The sequence below is a fragment of the Megascapheus bottae genome, chromosome 20 (genome assembly GCF_031878675.1).
Source record: "Megascapheus bottae isolate mThoBot1 chromosome 20, mThoBot2.hap1, whole genome shotgun sequence".
Classification (NCBI taxonomy): Eukaryota; Metazoa; Chordata; class Mammalia; order Rodentia; family Geomyidae; genus Megascapheus; species Megascapheus bottae.
This window is the reverse complement of record NC_143528.1, coordinates 1,539,159-1,566,137: the sequence shown is the minus strand read 5'-3', so window position 1 is coordinate 1,566,137 and position 26,979 is coordinate 1,539,159. Positions and strand designations below refer to the sequence as shown.

Here is a 26,979-nt window from a genome sequence, read left to right as displayed (position 1 = left end):
GCTGTAGTGCTGAACTGTGGTGAGAAGAGACCAGAGGATAAGATCCTCTACTCAGCTTCGTTTATCTGAGCCAGGGAGCAGGTGCATGCATGCCTACAATTGCTGAGGATCCAGAACTAAAAGTCTGCGGTGTGTAAGTAAGTGTGTAGGGGTGTGCGGGGGTGTGTAGTCTCTCTGCTGCTTAAACAGCCCCTCTCCCCAGCCTTGTGTTCAAAGCCTTCCATCACTAGTCATAGCAACTCCTCTAGGTGATTGCCAGGCTAGGTTTCTGCCCTGTGTGCTTGGGCCAAGCAGACTCCTCTGTGTTCTCAGATCTGAGTCTCAGCACAGCTGTCCCATAGCCTCTCCCTCTGCCAGTGCTATTTCCACTTATCTTCATCCACCCACTGATTCAAGCCCCAAATCCACCAGTGTCCAACTATATGCCAGACACTGTGCTGTGCTAAACGACTGGGGATCACAAATATAAAACCACACAGACACACACAGACAGGTTCTTTTTTTAATGTCAGCTTTCAGATAAGGAAAAATTCAGCTTGGTCTTCTCATATCTGAGCCTGTGCTATGCCCCTCACCGGGCACGCTCACAGAACAGTAATCCCTTTGAGGACAGAGATGGTGGTTGATTCTTCCTCCCACTTGTCTAGAACAGGATTGGGGACCCACTGGGCTTGGTGACTTTTGCAGAACTCTCTGGATTTTGAGGGACACAGCAGCCAGAGTGGAATGCCCTTCCTCAGATTCATAATCACTATTGCTACTGGTTAACTGTGGGCCCTGCGTGCCAGCAGCTAGGCCATGTGCTCAACATGCCTTCTCTTTTTCCATCTTCCCAACTAACTCTACAAGTCTAGGTTCCAAAATTAGGGGACCAGGGAAGACCATGGTCCTGGGGCTTGAATTCAGACTCTGAGTGCTGTCCCTGAGCTCCTTTTGCTCAAGGCTGGCAGTCTACACTTGAGCAACAGTTTTGCTTCTGGCCTTCCTTTCCTTCCTTCCTTCCAGCCCAGATAGTCCTCAGATTTCAGCCTTCTGATTAGCTAGGATTATAGGTGTGCATCTAGCTAATGTGCTTTTCAGTAGTCACAACAATGTTATAAGGAATATTACTATCAATCACTCCTACTTAATAGTCTAGGAAACCAGAGGTTTAGCAACTTAAAAGTTACACAGTTTAAGCTTACTCAGTTTCAGAGGTATAGTTGAATACAGAAAACACACACCTATGGACACACTTGAAGCTATGATTACCACATAAAAAGACAGTGCCACCCTACCCAGGCTTCTGTGTGTGTGTGTGTGTGTGTGTGTGTGTGTGTGTGTGTGTGTGTGTGTGTGTACATGTATGTAAATGTTCACGCTAGTACTGAGGCTTTAACTCAGGGCCTAGGTGCTGTCCCTCAGCTTTTTTGCTCAAAGCTGGTACATTACCACTTGAGCCACAGCTCCCCAACTGGCTTTTTGCTAGTTAATTAGAGATTAGTCTCAGATTTGCTTTACTGGACTGGCTTTGAAATTGGTTCAGGACATAGCCTCCTCAGAAGCTAGGGTTAGGTGGGAGCGTCTTGCACTGGGTTTCCTTATGCTTCTTTGTAATCTCCTCCTTCCCTCCCCACCAAAATGATTCCCTAGGAACTGCTGATTTGATTTCTGTTACTACTCATCACTTTACTCCCCCCAATTTTTTTAATCAATGAAATCATGGTTTCTTTTACTCAGCTTAATGACCTGGGGTCCACCTGGCTGCTGTGTGCTGAGCCACATGCTACTGTATATACTAAAGTTTGGGTCTTTAACGACCTGTCCAGAAACATTTGGGTAGCCTTCAGCTTTAGGCTATTATACATAGTGCTGCTCTTCTTTCTTGGTAGTACTGGACTTTGAACTCAGAAACTCATGTTTGCTCAAATAGCTTTGTTTTACTTAGCTGGTGCTCTTCTACATAAGATAGGCCTGCAGTACTGGTTAACTGAAGATGGAATTTTTTGGACTTTTCTGCCCAGGCTAGCCTTGAATCTTCATCCTCTAGATCTTAGTCTCCAGAATTATAGCTTAAGCGAGAATTATAGGTGTCAGCCGTGACTTGTACTTCTACTGTGCTTTCCCTCATGACTAATGAATAATGTATAACATCATCTCATATGCACATTTGTCATGTGTAGAGAGTCTTCAAATCTTTGTCCATTTTAAAAATTCAGTTGTTTTGTTATGATTGAGTTTTAAGAGTTCTTTATAGATTCTGGAGATTTCCTTTATCCAATGCCATTTACTAATATTTTCTCGTAATTTGCAGATTGTCTTTTAATTTTAAATAGTTTGAAGAAGAGTTTCTAATTCTGACGAAGTGCAACCTACAATCCTATTGTATTTCTGGTATTATGTTTAAGAAATCTTGACCTTACCCGAGATTTCTGCTTTTCTCTGTTTTCCTCCAGCAGTTCTACATTGTTAACTTTTACATTTTACCTAAGACCCATTTTGAGTTATGTTTTACACACAGTACATGGAATTAATGCAAATTCATTTTAGTTTAGTATTTCGTTTGTGTAAATATTTCTGCAATATGTTCTTTTTCAATATCCGGGAAATGCTGGTATAAAATTAACCAGAAAGGTATTATTTTATTATTTTCTTTGATGTTTTCTAAGTGAGTAATTTCTTCTTTAAATGTTTGGTAAAATTACTAGTACATGTTTTCTAGATTTGGAGTTTCATTACAGGAATATTTTAAATTATAAATCCTAATGTATTTCAGTTATACATGCCAATTCAGTTCATTTCTAAGTAACCTCTGATAGTTTGTATTTTTTAAGAAATTTGTCAATACATTTTCAATTTTATTAAAATATTTTTATTATTATTGCCTGCAGAATCTAGAATGATATCATCTCTTTTATCCTCCAAAAATCTATTCTTTTTGGTGGTTAACTAGAGGTCAGAGTTTCATGGACTTCCCTCAGATTTTAGCCTTCTGAATGCTAGGATTACAAGTGGGAGTAACTGGCACCAGGTAACAAGTAGTTTTGTCTTTTTTTTCTCTGCTCAGTCTGGTGGTGGTGGTGATGGTCGTGCGTATGTGTGTATCACTTCTGTTGATCTTGTGAAAGTACTAGCTTTTGGACTCATTTGTTTCCCACAGGGCTTTTCTTCCAGTTTCACTAATTTCTAATCTGATCTTAACTATTTTCTATGACTTAGAGTTTAATCTGCCACTGTTTGGAGAACTCTTTTTGTCTTTTTGTTTTGATACATAACCCATGCTGACCTTGAACTTGGATCCTCTTGCTTTAGCTACTGGAACGCTGGAATTACACGCATCAAACCCAGCTCTTTGTTTTTTTCAAAAGTAGTCAATACATGCTTTAAAATTTTCCCTAAGTACTACTTTTGTAGCATCTCATAGAATTTGAGACTTTAATTTTTATTTTCATTCAGTTGAAGATATTTTCTATTTGCTTTACTTTTTACTCTATGGGTTATTTAAAAGTATTTAGTTCCTGTTATGCTTTCCAAAAATCATTGTATATGACTTGAATATTTTGGATTTATTGAAACATGTTTTATCTATTTTGATATTAACTGTAGCTCTTGATTATTTTAATGTTTAGCCCTTAAATTTCTGTTGTTAAATTCACTGATTTTTTTTTCAGTCTAAATCCATACACTGTACCTACCATGTGCACATTAAGATGTTTTACCTTGTAAGCTAGGCACCAGTGGTTCATGTCTGTAATTCTAGATACTCAGGAGGCTGAGATCTGAGGGTCATGATTCAAAGCCAGCCTAGGCAGATTTGTGAGACTCATCTCCAATTAACCACCTAAAAAATCTGGAAGTGGTAGAACACCAGCCTTGAGCAAAAAAGCTCAAGGACAGCACCTAGGTCCTGAGTTCAAATCCCAGTACTAGAAAAAAAAGGGAGAAGACCAAGAAGAAGAAAGAAAAAAGATGCTTTACCTCTAGAACAGTTTGGAATTAAAAAAAATGTCTATCAACGTCCCTACATAACTCTTCGAACGTGCGAAGCACATCCCTGCGAAGCACATCCCATTCTACCATTCTTGCCTGCTCATTGTTAACAGGTTTCATGCCTGCTTCAATCCATTATTATGGGTTGGTTTTCTCTGCCTCTTCATTAATCTTCAATTACTAAACTGTGGGAGTTTTACCTTTTTATATGCTGGGTATTTTTTGAGTCCTATTAATATTCTCGAGCTTTGTCTGTCATGTAGTTATGTGTTTAGAAGCAGGTTGATCCTTCTGTATTTTACTTTCAAGATTTATTAGGTAGGCCCCAAGCATTACTCGAGCCAGGGCTAGTTAGACTGCTAGTTAGACTTTATTTCATGTTTCGGCAGTATTGGCGCTCTTACTGAGGATCTTGAACTTGCCAGGCAGGCACTCCACCACTGAAGCCATGCCCCCAGCCCTGACATTTCTGAGTTCAGACTCTCCTCTGTCCCCAAATATTTGTGTGATCAATATGCCTCTAGGAAGAGCTGATCAACTGAAACTTGTTCCTACAAGTTCCTACAAGACTTTTTGTAGGTCTCCAAAGTTCTCTGCTTGTGCAGTTATCTTGGGAAGTCTAGCTATCTTAGTCTCCTCAGCCCAGGGAGACTGCCTGACCATCCAGGTCATCAGAGAACTTACTTCATTTATTCCCCTTGCTTCATAGGTTACTGTTCCTTGCTGCCTGACAGCCAGTGTCTTACAAACTACTGTCTCTTACATTTTGTCTACTTTTTATCTGCATTGAGCCTGAGAGTATACATAGTACCTGTTACCCCATCACCCCATCGTAGAATAAATAGAATGCGCTGTAATCAGCTTCTCAGATATGGACAGAAGACCATTTTGTCACTCCTGGGACTCTTAGCAAGATTTAGAGAGACTGGGAAAACAGAGCTTTGCCGGCCATAGAACATCTGGGACTCTTCTTGAGCCTTGGGCTTTCTCAAGGCTAGAACGATACCACTTGAGCCACGGCACCATTTCTGGCTTGTATGTAGTAGTACCAAGGAATTGAACCCGGGGCTTCGTGCATGCTAGGCTGCCACTAGGCCCAGCCCTTGCCCAAACGTACTTATAAGGATGTTGAAACCAGGCCACAGAAAGATCTCTGCATGCCCTTTGTGGAATCTCAGAAGTGCCCATTTCTCTAGGTTTCTTCTAGAGGCTTATCTCTCAGCTGAGAGTTCTCTCTCTAGAGTTAATATTGGGGATATCAGGAAAGAGGCCACTATATATATTATGAAGGGCAGAACAGGGTCCAATGGTCTCTCCTTATCTCAGATTGTCACCCCACTTGCTGCTAAGCCAGATGTAATAATCATGTTATTAATGTCAGCAGTCAGCAAAAGGTATGGACAGGAGGCCTGGCCTAAGGCAGGGGTCACATTTCACTAGCTGTATTAATTAGGAGTTGATGCAAATAAAAATATTTATTTCCTTGTAGACATTAATGTGTTCATTCATGAAAGCAAACTAGAAATGACATGGGTACAAGATGCCCAGTTTGTTCTTTCATATAAAAAATCTGTTTCATTTTCAGGAACATGCTAAGTTTTTCTTTACGGGCAAATTTTCCTCTTCCATCTATTCCATGAACTTGGGGGTAGTTCTCTCCCATGAAGGAAATACTAACTGGCATTTATTTATTTATTGTTTGTTTGTTTGTTTGGTCAGTTGTGGGGCTTAAACTCGGCCGGGCTCTACCACTTTGAATCACAGCTCCACTTATGGTTTTCTGGTGGTTAGTTGGAGATAAGAGTCTCACGGCCTTTCTTTCCCAGGTTGGCTATCCTCAGATCTAAGCCTCCTGAGTAGCTACGATTATAGGCATGAGCCACTAGCACCCAGCACTAAATGGCCTTTGGGTCTGATCTTTTTTCTGACATCACCTCTTGGAAGGGCTCTAGTACTCAACATCACCTGCTTTTCTCCTATTGCTGTTCTGAGTCCTTGTGAACTCAGAAGAAGTCCCAGAGAAGCAGAGACATGAACATAGCACAAAAGAGCCAAGGCGATGGTGGTGACCTCAGTATACAGGTCTGGGTTGGCTGCAGGACAAGCTGTCACGTAGCTCTCTTCTGGAGACAGCCACAGACAGTACAGGAGGCTGCTGCCTCCCCATCCTGCTCCTCAGATCCTGCCTGCTCCTTCTTTCCAGAGCAGAAGGGCACAGAAGTGGGGCACCTGCCTGGGGGCAGGGAGGAGGCTAGGCAAAGCATACAGAAGCCAGTGTTGACACCTAGAATGGCAGAAGGGGCCAAGCCAGGCATCTGTTTGTAGTATGTGCTTGGGCAGAAGGCGAGGCATGCAGGGCAAGGGTGTAGGCCCTGCTGAGAGGGGCTGCAGAGGGCCTCCAGAGGCCACACGGGGAAGCAGGAAGTAGAGATGCATTTGATTCAGCACCAACTTAACTGGGCAGGAAGAGAAGCCCCTTTGAAAATCCAGGTAGATCATGCCACTCTTTTGCTTAAAACTCATTGGGTAAAATCCAATCTCTTTAAGACATCCTTCAGTTCGCTGTGCCTGCTCTCTCTCTCTCTCTTGCTCCTCTCTCAGTCTCTCTGGCTCCTGAGGTCCCACACTATCTGCACATGTACAGATGAAGCATCCTTTGTTCATACCTAGCTTACTCCTTCATCTCCTTTACATCTTAGCCCACAGGCAACCATCTCACCACACTGGTTAAATCTCCTAGTGAAAAGCATGGTATGATTCTTTCATGTATTATGCTGTTGGCTCACCCAACAGAGAGGAGGTTCCACGATGGCCAAATTTTGTTTGATGTCCTTGTTCGTTTGAGAATTGACATGTTCTCTTCTGCCTAAGAACCTGGCCTGCAGTTGATGCTTGACAATGATTTTCTGAATGGACTAGCCCACTGCAGCAGAGGCCTTGGTGCCAGACATGAAACACAGAGACCTGGTCCTATGCAGACTGCTCAGACATTAGGATCTTTAGGCCAGTACCCAGGAGTTCTGCAACCAATGGAGACTCTTCTTACTCCCGGAAGGAGTTCTAATACAGCTGCTAGTCTTTAGGTACCCAAGTAGGGAATACACAGAAAAGAAAATCTTGAGGGATGTAAGTAATCTGAAATAAGATGGGGATAGAAAGATGCTCAGGCCACACAGGAAAGGACTGGTATTGGATGCCTTAGATTTCCCAACGTTAGCAGAATTTCTCAGTTGCTCCCTTTTGCCCTTGGTGAAGGGGAACCGTCTACTGAAGAGTCTTCTGAGGTGTTCTAACCAGGCCCCCTGGGGAACAGCTACCTTCCCTGTGGGTGTGGAACCCTTTACTGTGGACCTATAGAGTGAGCGGAGCACACCATCGGCAGCCATACAAAGTGACACAGACGGCACGCCGTGCACACACGCACACAGATGCCCACGGGCACAGCTAGGAGACATGGAAGGGGAAGACTGGGAGTCAGTCACATGCAACTGTGGAGGTTGACAGCTCTCATACACTTGGCCAGGTGGAGACAGTGGAGACAGGAAGAGAATGAGCAAACCAGAAGTCAAGATGAGGTCAGAGGCAGAAGAGAAAGGTAACAGGACATAACCAACAGATGAAACACTGTGTCTGGTGGCACTAGATGGCATGTTTCAGGAGACACAGGATGTGGGAGGGAGAACAGGGGAGGTTCAGCATGCACAGTCCCTTGCCTGGCAGAGTGGTGCCTAGTCAGTCATGACCTCACCATAAGTTGGCATTCACATGCCCACGTGGTCAGTGTGTGTGTGTGTGTGTGTGTGTGTGTGTGTGTGTGTGTGTGTGTTCCTTAGAACTAGGAACCTGAATGGCACTGATGTACACAGCCCCCTTCCCAGGTGTCCAGGGGATAAATTAGTTACCAGAAGTAGATATTTTCCATAATACTTTTTTCCCCCAAAGTCTGTAAGGAATTTAAGGAACTCAACCTTACTTGCTGATTTTAAAGAAAAGGAGAACATTAAGCCAATCAGGAGAAAGGTGGCAGGCAGGAAGCAGCTAGAACCCAGGCTTCTGGATCTCTGAGCTGGGTTGAGGCAGATGTGGAATCTCTGTGCTGTGTCACTGACTAAAGAGAGGGCAGATGGAGGGGGACCGTGAGGCACCCCCAGCCGGTGGCTGCTGCTTCATGAGGGCAGACCTAAGATGCAGCTGAGAGCTGCTGGGCAAATGAAAGGACCTCTGGGTTTTCTCTCTTTGGGCTGCCATGCTGAACCACACCAAAAGGAATGAGGGGAAGCAGATGAAATGAGACTACAGGAAGAGAGTGAGAAAGAGAGAGAAGAGGGAGAGAGAAGAGGATGGAGGGGAAGAGAGAGGGAGAGAGGAAGAAGAGAGAGAGGGAGAAAGGAAGAGATAGAGGAGTGACAGAAGGAAAGGGATAGAGATAGAGAGGCAAAGGGAGAGAGAGGGTGAGGGAGTGAGAGAGGAAAGGAGGGAGAGAGATTATAGGCTCAAAGAAAAGGAGACTTCAGCCTCAGAAGTGGCCACAGTGGAGACTTGAAACAGCATCTAGCTAATCCACACCAGGCCCTGGTCAGAACCTTCTTGGCTTCCCAACATCTGAACATTTGCAGATAGGAACACTGATGTCTCAGAGAGGAGGCCTTGGGAAGAGTGCCATAGAATGAAGGCAGACGAGGGTGAGGGTGTAGCCAGCTACTTCCCACCATACCAGGCCCTGCTAGGACCTCAGGGCTGGTAGTGATGGCCTGGGAGGTGCTTGGCTCATGGGTACAATGGCAGGCAGTGTAGAAGAGGACCCCTACCTGCACAGGTGTATGCCACCTGTCTCTCTCTATGGCCTCTGCTCTCTCTGGGAGGAGTTCATTATTGGCAAATTAAATATTCTACCCATAGGAGGGAGAGATGACTTTAGGGGGTGAAGGTTTAGGAAGGGACTATCAGTAATTAGAAAGACGGGGCCCAGCGCCGCCTGGTCCCAGTGGGCACTCACCATTCATTTGGGAGGGTGACAGTGAGTAGTCCCGGTCTGTGTGCCGCCGATCTGGCTTCAGGTTACGGCTCTGCCGGCCAGAGCCCTCCAACATGTTTACAATCTCACTCCGGTCAATGTTCCGAAGGGCAGTGTACAGGTTCTCCACTGCCAGGGAAGGAAAGAACGGCAAGTAAGGAGTGAATTGTAGCAATTCAAGAGCATTAAGGAACGCAGCACAGCCAGCCTGAAAACTGGGCCAGGAGGAAGAAGAAATGAGGTGACCAAGTTTTTCAAAAAGAATCAACCTCAAATGCTTCTCTGGAGAAGGTTTTTGTTTTGTTTTGTTTTAATTGCTACACTGGATCTTTGCTAAAAGCTAACAGTACTCTCCCCTCCTCCATTCCCTGTAAGTGTTGGGGACCACAGCAGTGACATCACACATGCCAAGTGAGGACATTAGCTTGGAGAAACAACCCCAGTCCCTCACCAATCAGTTTAAAAGCATAAAAAAGAGCGTTTGTTTTTTCCCCTGCTTCTTTTTGGAAAGGAATACCAGGACAAATGAGGCTAAGGATTACTGGATTCTGTCCTCTAGACATTCTGGGTCCTGGCTAGTTGATTTGAGATTCAAATGCTAACAGTCAACTCCCTCATAGTGCTGCTGAGAAGAATTTGGTTGAGGAGACTCAGAAAAGAGAGCAAGGCCTATCTTCCTTCTAGGCTGGGGAAAAGATGTTCCTGGGAGGATGAAAGTGGCTGGGGATTGGTTTGTATCCCACCCAAGTCTGTCCTGAGACAGCAGCCAACTCTACTTTGGTTGAGAAATTCAGGAAGTCTTTGCAGATGAGAGTAAGCATACATTTCCTATATCTACACTGTCATCCAGTGAGAGCTTTTTAAAAAAACCAGTCCTGAGACTTGAACTCAGGGCCTGCACACTGTCCTTGAGCTTTCTCAAAGCTAGCACTCTACCACTTTAGCCACAGCACCACTTCCAGATTTTTCTCTGTATGTGGTACCAAGGAATTGAACCCAAGGCTTCATGCATGCCAGGCAAGCGCTCTACTGCTAGGCCACACTTCCAGCCACAAGGGGGAAATCTTACTCTGAGAACAGAGGAAAGATTGAGGTCAAGATAGGCTGTGCAAGTGCATGTTGTAAGAGGCACCAGTGTGTGTGTGTGTGTGTGTGTGTGTGTGTGTGTGTGTGTGTGTGTGTGAAAGACAGACTGACAGAGAAAGAAAAAGAGTGCAATGGAGTGTAAGATCACAAGCGCCAAGGTCAACACAAGGGATGGAACTGGAAGGAAGAGATCTTTTGGCAAGGAGCAGGTCTAGCAAGGCCAGGTAGCTGAATAGTACTGACTCTTTGCATTTTCTCCTTCCCGGGCAACCCACAGGGTCAGCAAGGCTGCACTTTGCTCCAACAAGGAATTGGGGTTCTCTACCCGGATCCTGTTGATGTCTTCCACACTGAACTGCAACTCCCGGGCCAACTCTGCAGACAGAAAAGCAAGAGCAATTGTGAGCCCAGACTGCTAATACACAGCCTCCATGATCCCATGTTTCTGCTCATCAAGGGAGACGTGGTGACCTGCAAGAGGCAACCGGCTCTAAGTCTCCAGAAAACAGAAAGACTGAACAAACGTCCTCTTCTGATGCTTTCCTGCCTTCAAATACAGGATGGAAGAAACAAGTCTCTTGGAAAGTTCAGCTACTTTTCCAGTATCTTGGGACAAACAAATCACCCAGCTAATCTGGAAAAGGAACTGGAGGCATGGGTTGCCTGCAAATACATATTTCTGCATAAGAGACCAGAGACTCTCCCCCAGGAACAAATGAAGGTGGAAAGGCGGCTTGGTCGTTACCCATTTTCAGGAAAATGTGATAGTCACATTTAAAACGAAACCATGTTTCCACTCATATACAACCCAGAAACAAGAACAATAGCTCCTGCATAAGTGGTTAGAAGATGGAGGTACCCTTGAGTATACTTTCAAAAGTAAGGGAGATTGGGAAGAAGTGATACCGTCGATCAGAACATGCCTATACAATACTCATGCCCATAAACACATACGCGATGCACACACAAAACCCACACATACATACATAAATGTGCACATATGCACAGGGCAAATCCTTGCCCCCCACCATGGTATAAATAATTAGTTGTCCCTAAACTTTTGTTTCAGCAAGTTGTGGCTGAGGATTGTAAGTCTGTCTAAAGCATTATGCAGAGGGAGTAGGTGACAAGTTCACTCATATGAAGGCCAACAAAAAGGGGAAAAAGAGCATAAGAGAGTTGAGTTATAGGGCCTTTGCTGCATAAAACACATTCTGAAAGGGTATCAATGTATGTGAAGTAATGCACCTTCTATCTGGTGAATATAATGTAACCCTCCTATTAATTACAATAAAAATATATGAGAAAAAAAACACATTCTGAGCATCTCTCTCCTTTAAAGTCAGATGTCCTGTTGTTGGCAGGAAGTCTTACAGGCTCATCTATAGCCAGGATGATAAATGACACGTCAAGTCTTTCAAGCCAGGAGCTGATGGCTCTTGCCTGTAATCTTAGCTACTCAGACGGCTGAGATCTGAGGATTGTGGTTTGAAGCCAACTTGAGCAGGAAAGTCTGTGAGACTTTAATTAATAATTAAAAGCAAGTAGAGATATGGCTCAAATGGCAAAGTGCCACCTTAAGTGAAAAAGCGGAGAGATAGTACCTAGGTCTTGAATTCAAGCCCCAGGTCATCTGTGCATTAAGTGTACTCTTGCATATGCATATGTGCATGCTCGAAAACCATACACATGCACACACAATCTGCCTTTCTCACCTCCTTTTCCTAAGCAAGCTACCTTTGAAGGATGGTGATGCATTGAAGGGGAGGCAGGGGATATGTTGTGTGTGTGTGTGTGTGTGTGTGTGTGTGTGTGTGTGTGTGTGTGTTTTGCTCATTTGATTTCTGGATTCTGTCTCTAGCTAGCTTCAATAAGCAAGTCACTCTATTATAATGGATTTCACTTTTTTCTATTTGTTGAGATAAGGTAAACTAGATAAATCCCGGAATTTTTTGTAGTGTCAAGAATCGGTTCTTGGGGCTAGGCTCAGTGATTCATGCCTATTTGGGAGGGGGAAATCAGAAAGATGGCAGTTTGAGGCCAGCTGAGGCAAAAAGTTAGCTAGACTTCATCTCAACATAAAGCTGGCTGTGGTAGTTTGTTTAGCATCCCAGCTATGTGGAGGTATAGGAGAAGCACTGGGGTCAAGGCCAATCTAGGGAAAGTAAATGAGAGACCCTATAACTTAAAATAAAAAGCATTCCTTTCAGATGACAGTGGAGGAGAAAAGCTCGCTGCTTTCCATAGGCACCTCCCAAACAACCCAAACAGATGCACAGTGCACCATGGACAGGGTTATGTTGGGGAGGTGGTGCGTAGTCCAAGGTGTTTTTTTTTTTCCTGTCCTACGTTCCCCACTCACCTGCCCAGCTAAGGCCAAGGTGCTCTGTTATGACAGCCATCTTCATATCTGCTTTGTCAGTCCCGCTGGGAAAACCTGGAGAGACACATTGGACCTCAGTTAACAGCCTGGACAGAACACAGCGTTGACAGGTCTCAGGGTCTCTGATGAATGGGTATATAGGTCACAAAGGGAACCTCAGAGTACAGGAATCACTGTTTCGGTAAAGCCTGGTGGAGACCTGGGAACAGGCCTACCTGGGTAGACTGAGAAGAATATATGAAGGGATGAGCTCCTGACCATGCCCCCCTCCCTCCAAAACCTTTCTCAGAGGAGCAAGCATGGGTGGGTCTTCACATAGAGGATCATACCCAGAGGTGACTCGCTGAGAATGCTGTATCTCAGAGACAGGGGTGTCAAGGTCCTTCTCCTGTCCTCAGCTCCACTCCCCTGCAGAGGACAAACAGAGGATGTGCTTTGGGTTTGGCACACCTGGAGAAAGTGGTATCTCAGGAGAGGAATGGTGGCCAGGGGCCTAGTAGGAAGGTACAGAGATTGATGACACCTATTATTTTATTAATGACAACTACAGTGCTCATGGCTCAGGCCTGGGATCCCAGCTGTCAAGAAGGTTGAAATCTGTGGGTTGAGGTTTCAAGCCAGCCTGGGCAGGGAAGTCCATGAGACTTTTCTCTCTCCAATTAACCACCAAAAGCCAGAAGTTGAGCTGTGGCTCGAGTGTCAGTGCTAGCATTGAGCAAAAAAGCTCGGAGACAGTGCCTAGTGCTGAGGCCCTGAGTTCAAGCCCCAATACCAATACACAACACACACACACACACACACACACACACACACACAAAGTAACAACTACAACGGCAGACTCATAACCCTAATTGTGTGTGAGGCCCTGTTTAATGTTTATGACAAACTATAGTTAGGTACCGCTTTTTGTTCCCATTTCATTTATGATGAAACTGAGGCACAGAGAGGTTAAGCCACTTGCTCAAGGTCACTCAGTGAATCATCAGTGGAGTTGGGGTGAGCTTAAAAACTTAGTTTGTCTTTTCCTATATCTTTCTGCTTCACAGACCTGGTTTTGACATTAGCCTAAGGCTTAATACTTATTTGTTCTAGGCTGCAAGAAATCCTTTCTGAACTCTGATAGATTCAGCGTAGAACACAAACAGTATAATTTCTTGGAGAAGCTAACCCGTAGTCCAACAAAATAAACACGAGGAGATAGGTACTCGAAGTGGGGGTGGGGAATCCTCCCTGAGAGAAGGGAGTGGAATCAAGACAGGAAGGAGCTGAGAATGCAATCATAAGATTCAATGCATATCCTACAAAATAAGACAATTGAGGGAAGGGGTGGGGAAGAATGAGAGAAAACCATGAAAGGGGAACAAGGATCAGATGCATTGTTTTCACAAACTGCTTTGTTGAGTGGCAACTCCTTTGTACAACTACTTAAAGATAATTTTAAAAAATCAATGCAAACTAAAAACAAGAAAAAAGAAGAAATCTTTTCAGAGAGTAAATAAATGTGTCTTTGTTTTTCAGTTGATCATGAACGGCTAATGATTAAAACAACTATGAGACAATATTAGCAACATCATGGAGACATTCTGGAGAGAAGATTATACGGGCATTCCTGACAGAGAGGACAACCGTGACACTGATAGGCATTGATTGCTAAGTGATCATACATCGTCAATGTTCCTTGGCTAGACTCAAATCTGGGTGTTTGCAGTGGCTGAAGGCTTAGTATTCGTGAAGATCAGTCAGTAAGAAACTCCACAGCCAGTGACCTAGAATGACTCAACACCCAGTTCCAAGCTCCAGTCATCTCAGAGAGAGATGCTCTGACTCGTGGCCTAGAGCCCAGGGCCCCTCTCTATACACCCAGCACCTCTTCATGTCACATGATCAAAGCTGGGCTGTGCTTTGTGGACAGGCTTCATAGATAGGCTCTGTAGGCTTTCCCAGCCAGGCCACAAAACAACTGTCCCTAGCAACACTGAGAACCTTCTGCACCTTGGAAATGCGAAGGCAATGTTTTAGTAGGAAGAAGTCCTTTGGGAACGTCTGCCCTGGGGTCTGTCAGGGGGACCTCCTTAGGGCATGCTCCCTCTGGCTGCAGGTGTGGGGCACGTGACCGCTCACCTTGGTGCAGGGAGGCATGGTGATGTTGAGGTGACACAGGATGTGCTGAGTGTCCTCATACTTCATTGCCTTGCGCAGGAAGGATAAGAAACCTCCGGGCTCCCGGCTGCTGTCCCTCACCTAAAGTCAATCACACAGGGAGAGTTGGCAGGCTGTCTGTGGCCTCCAGGCCGGATGGCTCAGAGATTTCCACCTCCCAAACTTCCTAGACCCAGAGGAGCGAGTAGCTGAGGAGAGAGCAACCAGAGGAAGTCCGCACCTTCACAGGGATTGCCAAACGGTTCTCCCGAAATGACTGGAAATGGAAGCTTCGCTGCTGGGCAGCTTTCTTGACGGGGACCAGGTTCCCGGAGAGTTCTGCAAACAGAGGCATTCCTTCTAGAACCTGAAAGAAAAGAAAACAGTCCATCAGGTGCAAATGCCTGTGAGCTTCATCCTTCTCCTCCCCAGATGAGATTGTGATAGCCTGAAGAATGATAGCACGTTCTGAGAAATGCCTTCCTGTCCACAGCTGTGACGGTGAGGCACACTCCCCACAAAGGGAAAGAATAACAAGCAGAAATACTTTTTACATTCTGGCATTTATCAGGATTACACCTAAGAACTCTAGAACTCCACCAGGAGAACATCATGTGGCTTCTAGGGGGGAAAAAACCCCCAAAACTGGTCTAGTTTACATCTGTCCAAAGAAGTTTAGCTCAGGAGAAGTGCTGGAAAGATGACATTCTATTTTAATCTCACCTTTCATAAGGATCTCTTCTATACATCTAGTGCTTTCAAATGGGATGTTCTTGGGAACACACTTGACAGTTAAGGAAACTGAGGCCCAGAGATTGCTTTGCCCAGTAAGTACCCAGGACAGCAGGGATGATCGAGTCTCAGTCCTATGTTTCTTCCACAGACAGATTTAGCTCAGATTTGCAGGCCAGACCCTTAGAGGGCTTACTGCACATGAGTAAGTGTCCTGGGGTGGATAAGAGGTTCAAATCTAGACCCTAGACCTAGACTCCTCATTTGTCTACCAATCTCTTCTGCTGCTCGACAGCCCCCAAACTTCAGTGATGCAGACAAACGTGTGGGTGGGTTAGGAGACCTGGACAGACCCTATCTCTACCATTTATTCCCCTGTGACTTCGGACAGGTTACTTAACTTGTCCATGCTCAGTGTTTTAGAGGATAGTAAAGGAGCAGGCAACTAAGAGAATGAAATCATAATGCAAGCAATTCATTTTGTTGTTGTTGTTTTAGGTGATACGGGGGTTTGAACTAAGGATGTTGTACTTATTAGACAGGTACTCTATGCACCGAGTCCTTGTTGCATTAGTTATTTTCAAGGCCAGCCTGGACTGCAATCCTCCTATCTGTGCTTCTCTGCATTTCTAGGATGACAGGTGGCACCACTGTGCCAGCCACTGGCTCTGATGGCGTCTCATGAATCTTTATTTATTAATTAACTACCTGAGCTGGCCTTGAACCTTGGTTCTCTGTTCTCTACCTCTCAGGAAAATTTCAGGTTCAAGCCACTGCACCAGCTCTACAATTTTTTTTGGAGGCGGGGTTGGGGGAGGGAAGTACTAGGGCTTGAATGCAAATCTTTGAACTCTTGCTTGACTTTTTCACTCACACTGATGCTCTGGTACTTGAGCCACACCTCTGGTTCTGGATCTCAGCATTCTGAGTAGCTAAGATTATGCCACCTGCAACTGGTTACTTTTAACAGTCCAGGCTCATAAAAAATTGAATGAAGCATTACAAATGGCAGACCAACTGTCTACTGCCTCCCCAGGATACATATGGTGGTCTCTTTTGAGTCTGTGGTAGCTTGAAGAGACAGAGCAGCCGTCTTGAGTCCTCTCCCCAACACAAGCAGTATCTGCTGTCCTGCTCTTTATGCTTCCCAGAGACAGTGTCAGGAACCTACCCTGAATCCAGGGCTCGGTGCCTTGGGAGAAATGACAAAGGCCTTTGAGGGCCCAGGCACAAGGGGACTCCATACCTCTATGTCCCTGCTCCGGGCCACCTCCACGAAGTTCTCATGCTGCTCAAGGGTCTTGTCTACCTTGTCATCTGTCATGCAGTAGCAGCGTAGCCGCCCCTCCCGGGGATCATTCATCTTGGCAAAAATGACAAACTTGGCCATGTAGGGTACTGCGGTAAGCTCTTTGTATAACAGAGTGGCAAAGTTCACAGCCTCGGCAGTTCGGGGACAGTCTGAAAGCCAAAACCTAAAAAAGAGCACATTCCTGAATGTTCCACGGCCATGCAGGCAGCAGCAACTTCTGAGTCACACAGCACTGACCACCATGATCAGGTGTCTCTGTGCGGGTCTTCACGCTCAAGCCTGGCTGTGAGGATGGGGCTCCCGGCAGCTGCCATGCTGGGCTGGGCAATACTAGTCTCACCTGGCAGAGACGTTGGTGGTAAAGTTGGCGCACTCATTAGCATACACAAGCTTGGTTGTTCCTGTTATATCTTCCCACTGGGCCTGGTCGGTTCCGCCTGCAATACCAGCAGAAGTGGGGCTGGGGGGCATTCTTCTGGATGTAAACATGGGACTTACCAAAGCACTGAGGGGCAAGTGTATAAGGGCAGAGGTGACACATCTGGGTGACACTTCCTGGGTCTGTGGCCTCAGCACCCTGCGGTTCTCATACTCTGTTCCTCATCCTATGGATCTGCAACTCTCTTCCTCCTAGGGCTCAGAGGTATGCAGTCCCTCCAGCACCCTCAGAGAGGCTAGCAGAACCTGAGGTGTTTGCTGCTTTCTATCACCTTTTCCTGTCTTTCTGAAGCAAGGATACCACTCACCAATGACACTGCACAGCAGACGCAGGCTGGTGGTATCTCCTTCCCCGCTATCCCTTGGGTTGTCTGTCCATGAGGGAGGGAGTGGGATTCGAAGCCCGATGGGTCGGTGAAATTTCCGGCGCCTTGGTTCCACAGTGACAATGGGGCTGAATGTGGCCTGATTACCCAAGAGCTTGGTGACCAGCTCATCAGGAACAGGCTGGGCCTGGAAAGTGCCAAAAACGGGATGCTCAGCTCCAGGCAGAGCAGGGACAGCCCTGGTTAGTTTAGATGGCTAGCATGGCATCCTCCAAACACAGGGCAAACCCTGCTGAGGAAGTGCCCACACTGGAGGACGATTCACTTTACTAAGGGGCTGGTACCACAGCTCGGCTTTCTTTCCCAGCGTTTATCTTCTATTTCCTGCTCTCCAGTTCCGAGGCCTGTGCTCAGCATTGTAGCCTACTGCAGGCAGCTCACAGACTCCTCCTGCTGAGCATAGCTTGCTTTGCCACCAGACCCAGCCACTGGTCAAGAACACAGTCTTAAGAATGCCTTTTTTTTTTTTTTGGCCAGGGCTAGCCTTCAATCTCTATCCTCAATCTCTGTTTCCCAAGTAGCTGGTATTCCAGTTACTGGGCTCAACTCCACCTGACATCCTTCTGAGCTTTCAAGTCAGATTCTCTCCTATGGAGAGGGGAGCAGGGATCAGCCTAGAGGGGCTCCCCTGGAACTCCTGCTACTTCCAGGACTATGTGAGGGGGCTGCATCACCTGCAGGGCAAGCTTCACTTTCTTGGTGACAGCATTTTCTGGGAATGTTGCCTGCACCAGGGGCACCAGCTTGCTCTTCAGAGAGCCCCCTTCGGGGCCGATGGTGTCGTAGTCTTGGCAGAGTCTCGACATGATTACGAAGTACAAGGGGAAGTCAGTGGTGATGATGCGGCAGACCCTCTTCTTTTCCAGCTCCTCCAGACTGCCCAGCTCTGGAATCATAGGCACCAGCCACCCATGTGAGGCCACAGAGCTTCCTTGTCCCTGAGACATGTAGCCTCAGGGGGCCAGCTGAGAGGTGGCCTGGAGGGAGAAGTGACTGGGCACAAAGGCCCAGCACGAGAGGTGCAGGCTGCAAGCAGGAGCTGAGGGCTACTTACATGTGTTTACGTTTGACCTAGGTGGGACCACTGCCATTCTTTCCAGAAAGCCCTGAGGGCCCATCCCCAAGGTCCTACCCCAGATCCTGTCTTCTAGAAAGGCGCTGTGAGGTGGGTCCTGGGCTCCTTACCTTCATCCATCCCATTGAGGATCTGATCCAGGTAGCTTTCTTCATAGCGGCTCTTGTGTTCCTTCCACACAGAGCCATTTTCACTCCTCAGAACCACGAGCTCACGGTCCCCACGCCCATGGGAGGCAAAGTGAGGGATCTCCACAATCACAGGGCTAAAGCAGGACAAAGCAGACGGTGGAAAGTTGTTCCCAGCAGGGGCAGGCAGCCAGGGACACAGGGATGGAAGGGATAGTTAACTCTGCTAGCAGGAAGAAGGAGCATCTATAGCCACTCTATAGATGCCACCTGTGAGCAGATCTCTAAAATAGAGCAGATCTTCTGCAGGCTCCCTGATCTTCTGAGGTTCCCTATAGCCCTGTTTACTCCCACTAGGCCTGAGGCAAAGTGATGGGAAGGCAGGTTTGGGGGTAAGGGTGGGGTAAATCTGCCCTGCCTATGCAACTGGAGTTCTGCCAAACAATTCTGCCCTTGGATTTAGTTCTGAGAACTCAACCCATTTCCCACAGAGGTGATCTGGCCTTTTTGACCCTCAGGCGTCAAATAACCAGTGATATTTCCTTTGGAGGGAGGCTTTGAGGGCTTTTGGTTTTGTTTTCCTTCCCTCCCTCCCTCCCTTTCTTCCATCCCTCTTTTCCTCTGGGTCTCAAACTCAGGGTCTAGATGCTCAACCTGAGCTTATTTTTGCTCAAGACTAGCACTCTACCACTTAAGGCACAGCTTCACTTCAGGCGTATGGGTGAGTAATTGGAAATAGGGTCTCCCAGACTTTCCTGCCCAAGTTGGCTTTGAATGGCGATCCTCAGATCTCAGCCTTCTGAGTGGCTAGGATTATGGGTGTGAGCCACTGGTACTCAGCAAGGGCTACATTGAAGGAGGTAAATTTGAGGAGTAAGCATGCTGCAGGCTGTGAGGCCAGCTCACAGGGGTGACATCTGGGGAGATGGAGATGGAAAGGAAGGACAGGCCTGTCAGTCTTGTACCTCATGGTACGTGAGGGCACACAAGCTCCAAGGGCCTAGGCCTTTGCCGTCCACGGAAGCCACCGGGTGACTTCTTTAGTGCCTACAAAACTACCCTAGGACCCCAATGTAGATCTGAGAGCAGTGTCATCCACCAGGCTATGGACTCTTCAGTGGACTGGAAAATACCAGTCAGGAAAGGGAGGCTCCTGAGAGCTCAGCCCACAGGGCCTGCCGGAGCAATTGGCCATCTTACCTCAGGAACTGGACTCCCGTGGGTCCCAGCGCAATGATCCGGCTGGCCAAGCCCTCCTCTTCAGCCAGCGGGGGCGGCGTGCTCAGCTTCTGGGGCTTGACCAGGCGGCAGGTGATGCGTGTGGGCGCGGCACACGTCCGTGGCGGGATCACCACCCTCAGGCCGTTGTGCCGGCTTCCTCTCATGGAGCCACCGCGGGCATCGACCATGAAGCTCACTAGAAACCTGGAAGCAGTGCAGATCACGGTTGGGCGCTGATCCTCTCCCCTTGGAGACAAGAAGAGTGGAATCCAGAGTCCTGGTACTCACCCTGTGTGGACCGGGCTGGCCACGGGGCTGATGTTGTCTGAGGTTTCCGTGGCTGGGCTGCTGGGGATGAGTGAGTCCTCATCGTATTCCTTAGAACCCTGAGGAGCAGATGAAGACCTCCTGTCTTGTACCCACCATCCCCCAGGCCACCTGCACATGGTTCCAGGCTGCAGGGGCTCAGGAGGTCCCCCAGGAGAAAGCGGTTCTGGTGGACACTCAGAGGAACCCATCTGCACCTCCCCTGCTCATGGCTTCTGCTTGATTCCAGTCCTGAGGTAAAACACTGGACAGACAGAGTGAGTCCTTTGTCCTTACTCTGAAGTCTGGCTGTAAGTCTCTTTCTCCTTCTCTCCCACCATGTCCTAGAGGAATGTTCTGCTCTACACAGACAGCTTTTTCCCTCAGGAGTTTGTACTGGGACCCAGGCTGTTACCTCCTAGCCTATATGCCCTGTCGCTATCCAGTGTCCTTGAGGTGAAGCCATCAGGCACTGGAGGGGGCTTCTCATCTCTCACCATGCCTCAAGGCAACATGGCAACTCCAGCGCCCCCAGCTGTCTGTGACATAAGGATCCATGGAGGTCAGAAGGATCGACTCTGGTGTTTGGTAGCCCTCGGGCTTAAGGGCCTGTTGACTGCACACGTTCCGTGAGGGTGAGCTCTCACTTCAGGAGTCAGGACTGAGATATTCTACTCTGCTTTCACAAGCTTCTCTTCTACTCTACAATGTCCCAGTCCCTGCCATGTCTAGTCCAGTGCTAGCCTCCCTCATCTGCACTCTGGAAGGTCTTGGGGCCACAGTCACCTGGGCACCTCAGGGCCCCCATGTCTGCACACTATACTAAAGCTCATAGTAGCTCCTGGAAGGTCATTGTTTACAGTGCTACATGAAGACACACAGATGCTTACCAGGAATGCAGTTTACACCTTTGATGTGAGCTTAGTAACTTGAGCAAAGAGGTGCTGGGGATATGGCTCAGTAGCATGTTTAAGGTCCTGGGTTCCAATCTCGGTATTCCCTCCAGAGAATGGGCTTGTCAGGAAACCACAGGACCCGAGTCCAACTCTGCTAGTTCCTCCATTGCTGGCTTTGTTAGCATCCAGGCATGACGCCACAGGGGCATAGCTACCCATCTCCCTCTAACATCACATACTGATATTTGTGCTGTACCATTCTGGTACACGCTGGCACATGATGGCTGATAAATGTGCCACTTTTTGCTCCAGGGCTCTGGCTTCTGTTTTCAGACTCATGCCTCTTACCAGGCACAGGAAGAGCTCAATCTTAGTGAGAAAATAGCAGAGCCCAGCTTGGCTGTCAAACCTAACTACCATTCTCCTTTTTTCACATCCCTTTTCTTTTCTTCCTAGGAAATTCCTTTGCTTTGGAAAGGAGGGCTACCACCATAGTATGAAACTAAGGAAATGTCCTAAAGCATGTCTATTTCACATCCCTGCTTTTCAGGACAAATGAATATGGCATGCCAAGGAGCCACCAGCCAGGGCACCGTGATGAGGCCAGAGGCTTGTGGAGCAGTTCTCTAGCACCTATTTTGGTCTGGGCAGAAACTGACCCTCTTATGGATACAGAAGAGAAAGCTCATGGCAGCCCAGAAGCATGGTCTAGTGGTAGTGTGCTATCACTAGCATGCACAAAGCCCTGGATTTGATTCCCCAGAACTACAAACACAGAAAAAGCCAGAAGTGGCATTGTGACTCAAGTGGCAGAACACTAGCCTTGAGCAAAAAGTGCCCAGGCCTTGAGTTCAAGTCTGGCAAAGAAAAAGAAAAAAAGAGAAAGAAAGAACGCAAAGCAAAAATAAAAGAAAGCACAGGAAACTGTGCAGCTTGGAGCCTCATGGTGTATGTAGGCTGAGCCCCCTTTGCCATGAAGAGGGCTTCCTCCCTGTTCCCCATGTCAAGTGGGAACAGAGATTGTGGCTGTGAATGTGAGCTTGGAAGAGAATTGTGGGTATTAATCAGGTCTCCCCATGTGTGTCTGTTTCACACACTGAAGTCTGCTGAGACCTCAGCACTGATGTCAGTACTACAGGCCTCCACAAGACATATGCAGCTGTGGATCTGAAGGGGCTCTGTGAGCACAAGTGTTTCTACAATAGTTCATTGTCCTATGGTCATTTCAACACAGCCACTGTGGTGGGGGTAGGTGCTGGGCTTACTCTGCAAAAGGAAATGTAGGAGAAATGGTGCTTCCTACCTGGTCTTGCTCCTCAGACCGAATCACCACCGTCTCAGGTGTGACACAGGGAATCCTGGGAATGGCTGGAGACTCCACCCTGAGTGCCAAGAGCATTGGGAAAATCAAAGGCAGGGTATCTGAAATAGCCTTCTTCTTTCCCAGGAGACTCAAGTGAAGGGCACAGTACCCCTCTGTAATGACCTGGCCAATCCACCCCTCACAGGTCCTTAACTCACCTCTCTCCTCGCCTTACATGTATAACATGACAATCCTTTGGCCAGCATTTCCCATCCCTTGAAGCCTCTCCCTCCTTGGGTCTCTGAAAGCCGGGTGCCCCTCCCACCTCACTGGAGGACCTTCCTCTTCTATGAGCCTTCCAGATGAGCTGAGCACAGTCCTTTCTAAAGTTGTTCAGCCTTGGTGACAAGTCCCTACCTGATCTTCATAATATACTATTCTGCACTGTACTCTGACCCCTTGGTATGGTATTGTTTTTTTTCCAGTCCTGGGCTTGAGCTCAGGGCCTGAGCACTGTCCTTGGACTTTCTCAAGGCTAGAGCTCTATCACTTGAACCTCAGCACCCCTTCCGGCTTTTTTCTATGTATGTGGTGCAGAGGAATCGAACCTGGGTCTTTGCGAATGTAGGCAAACACTCTACTGCTAGGCCAAACTCCAGGCCCTGTTTATCTATTTTTGCCAGTCCCAGGGCTTGAACTCAGAGCCTGGGCACTGTCCTTGGACCCTTTGGACACAGCACCACTTCTGGCTTTTTCTTGTATATGTGGTACTGCAGAATTGAACATGGGACTTCGTGCATGCTAGGTGAGCACTCTACCACTAGGCTACACTCCTGGACCCTTTGGTATGGGCTTTTAATCCCAACAAATGAGCCTTCCAGTTCTTTACAGTTAGGGTTGAGTTCTATGCTTTTTTCTTTTTTCCTCCTCCTCCTGTTCCTCCTCCTCCTCCTCCTCCTCCTTCTTCTGCCAGAGCTGGGGTTTGAACTCAGGGCCTGGAGTTCTATGTTTCTTTCTTTCTTTCTTTTTTTTTTTTAGCCAGTCCTGGGCCATGAACTCAGGGACTGAGCACTGTCCTTGGGCTTTCTCAAGGCTAGAGCTCTACCTCTTGAGCCACAGCATCACTTCCAGCTTTTTCTATATATGTGGTACCGAGGAATCAAACCCGGGTCTTCATGTATGCTAGGCAAGCACTTTACCACTAGGCCAAACTCCCAGCCTGACTCTGTTTCTAAAAGGCAATCTGCTGCAGGTTATTGCAAACTCTCTTGTGTACAAATCTACCCTCTTATAGTGGCCAAAGGAAGGAATGATATGTACCATACCTCACATATGGAAGCATTTGGCCGTGTTTGGTAAGTTTGGCAAGTCTGTAATGTGAACTTTCTTCCAAGGAAGTCTGGTGAGAGGTTGAGTGTGTGTGAGCAGGAGAGAAGTGAATGAGGGAAGTATGCTGGGTGGTGGTGTTCCAGAAGAGGAGAGGTGCAACCAGACAGCACCCTGAGGAAGGCCTCCACACAGGCCCCTGCTGCTCAAGGTGCAGAACGCAGTGATTCTGGATTCTGGAATCACAGCGTGACTCTCCAGCATTTTGTCTGGTACTCTGATGGTGGTACACCCAGGGCCTGGCCTTCCTTTGAATCTTCCTCAGCCTACAGTCTGACAAAGCTGTATTCACCACCCATGGCATGACTTCGCCATCTAGTGTGAAATTCCCACTGGCCTCAGTCATCCACCATATGGGTCTCCTTTGAGTCTTGGTCCTCTATGACATGACCCTTCTCTGCCCTACCACAATCCAGCCATACCGGGACATGACAGCACAGTGGGCCCTTCTTACACTTGGTCTAGCTTTGGCACAAAATCCAGCAGCTCCTTCTCTTCATCCACATCCCTGGAGTCTTGCCTCTCAGCTTTGGAGCCAGCAAGCTCTTCCCCTGAAACAAGACGAACTCAAGTGAGTGGCAGTCTGGACTCTTTTTTCTTTCTTTTTCTTTCTTTCTTTTTTTCTTTCTTTCTTTCTTTCTTCTTTCTTTCTTTCGCCAATATGGGGGTTTGAACTCAGAACTTTGCACTAGCTTGGCTTTCTTGCTCACAAATGCATTCTACTATATGAGTCATTCCTCCAGTCTGGCATTTTTACTAGTTAATTGGAGATAGAGTCTCATGGACTTTTTGTCTAGGCTGGCATCAAGCTGCAATCCTCCAGGTCTCAGCCTTCTGAGTAACTAGTATTACAGGCATAAGTCACAGGCATCCAGCTCTTTTCTTCTTGAAAGTGATTTTCCTGGTCTGCCTCTCATGCTTGCTCCTGAGGAGTGGAGGGAGGCCTCTGATGCATAGCCAAGGCTCTCCCTCCAGTCCCCATCTCTTAGTTTGTTCTAAGCAACACAGACAAAAAACTTTCTTAGCTTGACAAGTTCCCCACTGCAAAAAAGCCCCTTTCAGGGGTTGAAAGATCCTTAAAAGAATCACTACAAAGGCACGGCAGTGGAGTAAGCTGAATCTGGATTGTTACCCATTCACTTTGAAGGGCTGTAGCATTTTCTGTAACTGTGATGGATATCTCATTATTTCTGTTATTATGTCTATTGTCTCAGTAATTCCTATAATAGAGACATGTTTTTGCAGTTTCAAGGCTAAAGACAAAGTAATTTAAGCTATTGATGCATCTATTTCTCTATGGCCTCTATTTCTCTCTCTTCACCGGATTTGGAGCCACTGCCTTGGCCCTATCCTTGCCCTGCCCTTGACTGTCCCTCACAGTGGTTGGCTGTGATTGGGAGCTGACAGGATGGAATCACAACTGCTCATGCAAGATGACCACGAACATAGTGGCAAGGGCACAGACACACAGATGGACAGGCAGAAGCTGCCCACCGGGCGTGGGGCTCATGAGTGTGATATCTTGTCAGTCAGGTTCTGGGCTCAGATGGTGAGCCAGGAGAAGATGGAGGGAGATGGGTTAGTGAGGACTCAGAGTGTGAGGGTGGAATGCACTTGGTGAGAAAAGACCACGGGAACAGAAAGCATTTCATACCCATTAGACTTATGTGAGCAGTTCCTAGAAAGCAAAGAAGAGCCGAGTTGAAGGAAGGGCAGCACTGAAGTTGGTTACAGTAGAGGCACGTTATCAAAAGCACTCACACAATGAAAGCTTTACTGTCCTAGCTGGCAGTCATACAACCACTGAATTATAGATGAAAAGAGCTGTGGGAAAAACCCTGTGGTCCCCCAGTATTCAGCAACCCAAGGGTTCCCTCAATTCTAAGTGAAGAAATATGGGTTCTAGAAGAAAATGTTACTAAATATGCTCTGTAGTTCATAAAGCTGAAATTGTATGGCACGTCTCAAAACCTGTAGACCACTATTGTGGTCAGAAGAGCAGCTGATGAAAATGCTCATATACATCTTTAAATAACCCACTTATCATTTGTTTAAACTTCAGGAAAGCAGGAAATGTAGGATAATCTTTTGCAATTATCCTTATCTGGTATGGGGTCTTGAACTTGGGGCCTTGTGTTCTTGCTTAGTCTTTTTTGCTTAAGGCTGATGCTCTATCACTTGAGCCACTCCTCCAGTTCCAGCTTTTTCTCGGTTAGCTGAAGAGATTCTTGGATTTATTTGCCTGGGATGGCTCCAAATTGTGCCCCATCAGCACTCAGTCTGCTGAGTACCTGGGATCACATGTGTGCATCATGGTTACCTGGCTTAGCCTCTTGCTATACTGAATGGTGATCTGAGCTGATCCAAGTCGGATCTAATGTCATGTTACAGGTGCATATGTATACTTACAGACTCTGTGAGATTTAACATTTGAATCCCTGAGTCAATTTTGCTCATCTAACATTATTTGAAACTTTTTTTCAAAGCTAAAGCCCAAACTCAGGGCCTTGCACCTGTCCGTCAAGTGCTCTTCCACTGAGCTGCATCCCTGATGCCTATTCCAAAGGTAACATCATAAAAAAGTGGTGTCTTTCATTACACATACATACAGAGCCTGCGTGTGCTGTGAGGGACCCCAAGTGCAGCCTGAAAGGGGGTGAGGGGCTGAATGGAGAAACCATTCAGGATGCATGGAGGCCTTCTGTCTACATCACTCTGAGCTCATACCCCAACGTTACCTTCATCTTCAGAGACATCCAGGATCTCATCCACCGTCTCAGGATAACTCATCCGGTGCTTGTCACTGACTAACTAAAAATGACAAAAGGCAGAGACTTCAACCCCCCATGGAAAAAGCACCTTTCTCCAGTGAAGTAGTGACTTGGTCACAATGAAGATATAGAGCAGGAGGCTAAAAAGATGCGTCCCAAGCAAAGAAAATCGTATCTGAGGGAGTGCTTGACTGGGAACTGGTGCTTATCTGGCATCCCAGGCAGGATAAATGGAGAGATCTCCAGCTCCCCTTGTCACTGCCCTTCCCCAAGTCCCATCCACCTTACCACAACCCCAATTCCTGGGGCCACTAGGTGGCAGTATAGCTCCACTCGGAGCAGGAGGCCTCTGAGTTGTGTGTCCCATTGGTTTGAAGCCCTGGGTTCCAGAGTATGGCACGGGTCTCTCTGCTGTGGGTGGGGGTTGGGCATAG

General features: G+C 47.1%; 1 protein-coding gene across 2 annotated transcripts in view; it reads right to left on the bottom strand.

Annotated features, from left to right (window-relative positions):
- Positions 1–26,979, bottom strand: part of Ank1 (ankyrin 1) — a 219,466-nt gene that overhangs the window by 21,806 nt on the left and 170,681 nt on the right. For both annotated transcript variants that reach the window (XM_090353872.1, XM_090353871.1), the window contains exons 22-38: positions 26,513–26,585; positions 25,429–25,452; positions 24,229–24,325; positions 22,389–22,467; positions 20,172–20,269; positions 19,863–20,087; positions 18,645–18,799; positions 18,134–18,345; positions 17,382–17,586; positions 16,976–17,072; positions 16,570–16,798; positions 14,833–14,958; positions 14,574–14,693; positions 12,782–12,860; positions 12,432–12,506; positions 10,313–10,444; positions 8,966–9,112 (exon numbers count right to left, since the gene is read on the bottom strand). In XM_090353872.1, coding sequence (XP_090209998.1) covers positions 8,966–9,112; positions 10,313–10,444; positions 12,432–12,506; positions 12,782–12,860; positions 14,574–14,693; positions 14,833–14,958; positions 16,570–16,798; positions 16,976–17,072; positions 17,382–17,586; positions 18,134–18,345; positions 18,645–18,799; positions 19,863–20,087; positions 20,172–20,269; positions 22,389–22,467; positions 24,229–24,325; positions 25,429–25,452; positions 26,513–26,585 — 2,173 coding nt within the window. The remainder of the gene's footprint in view (positions 1–8,965; positions 9,113–10,312; positions 10,445–12,431; positions 12,507–12,781; positions 12,861–14,573; positions 14,694–14,832; positions 14,959–16,569; positions 16,799–16,975; positions 17,073–17,381; positions 17,587–18,133; positions 18,346–18,644; positions 18,800–19,862; positions 20,088–20,171; positions 20,270–22,388; positions 22,468–24,228; positions 24,326–25,428; positions 25,453–26,512; positions 26,586–26,979) is intronic.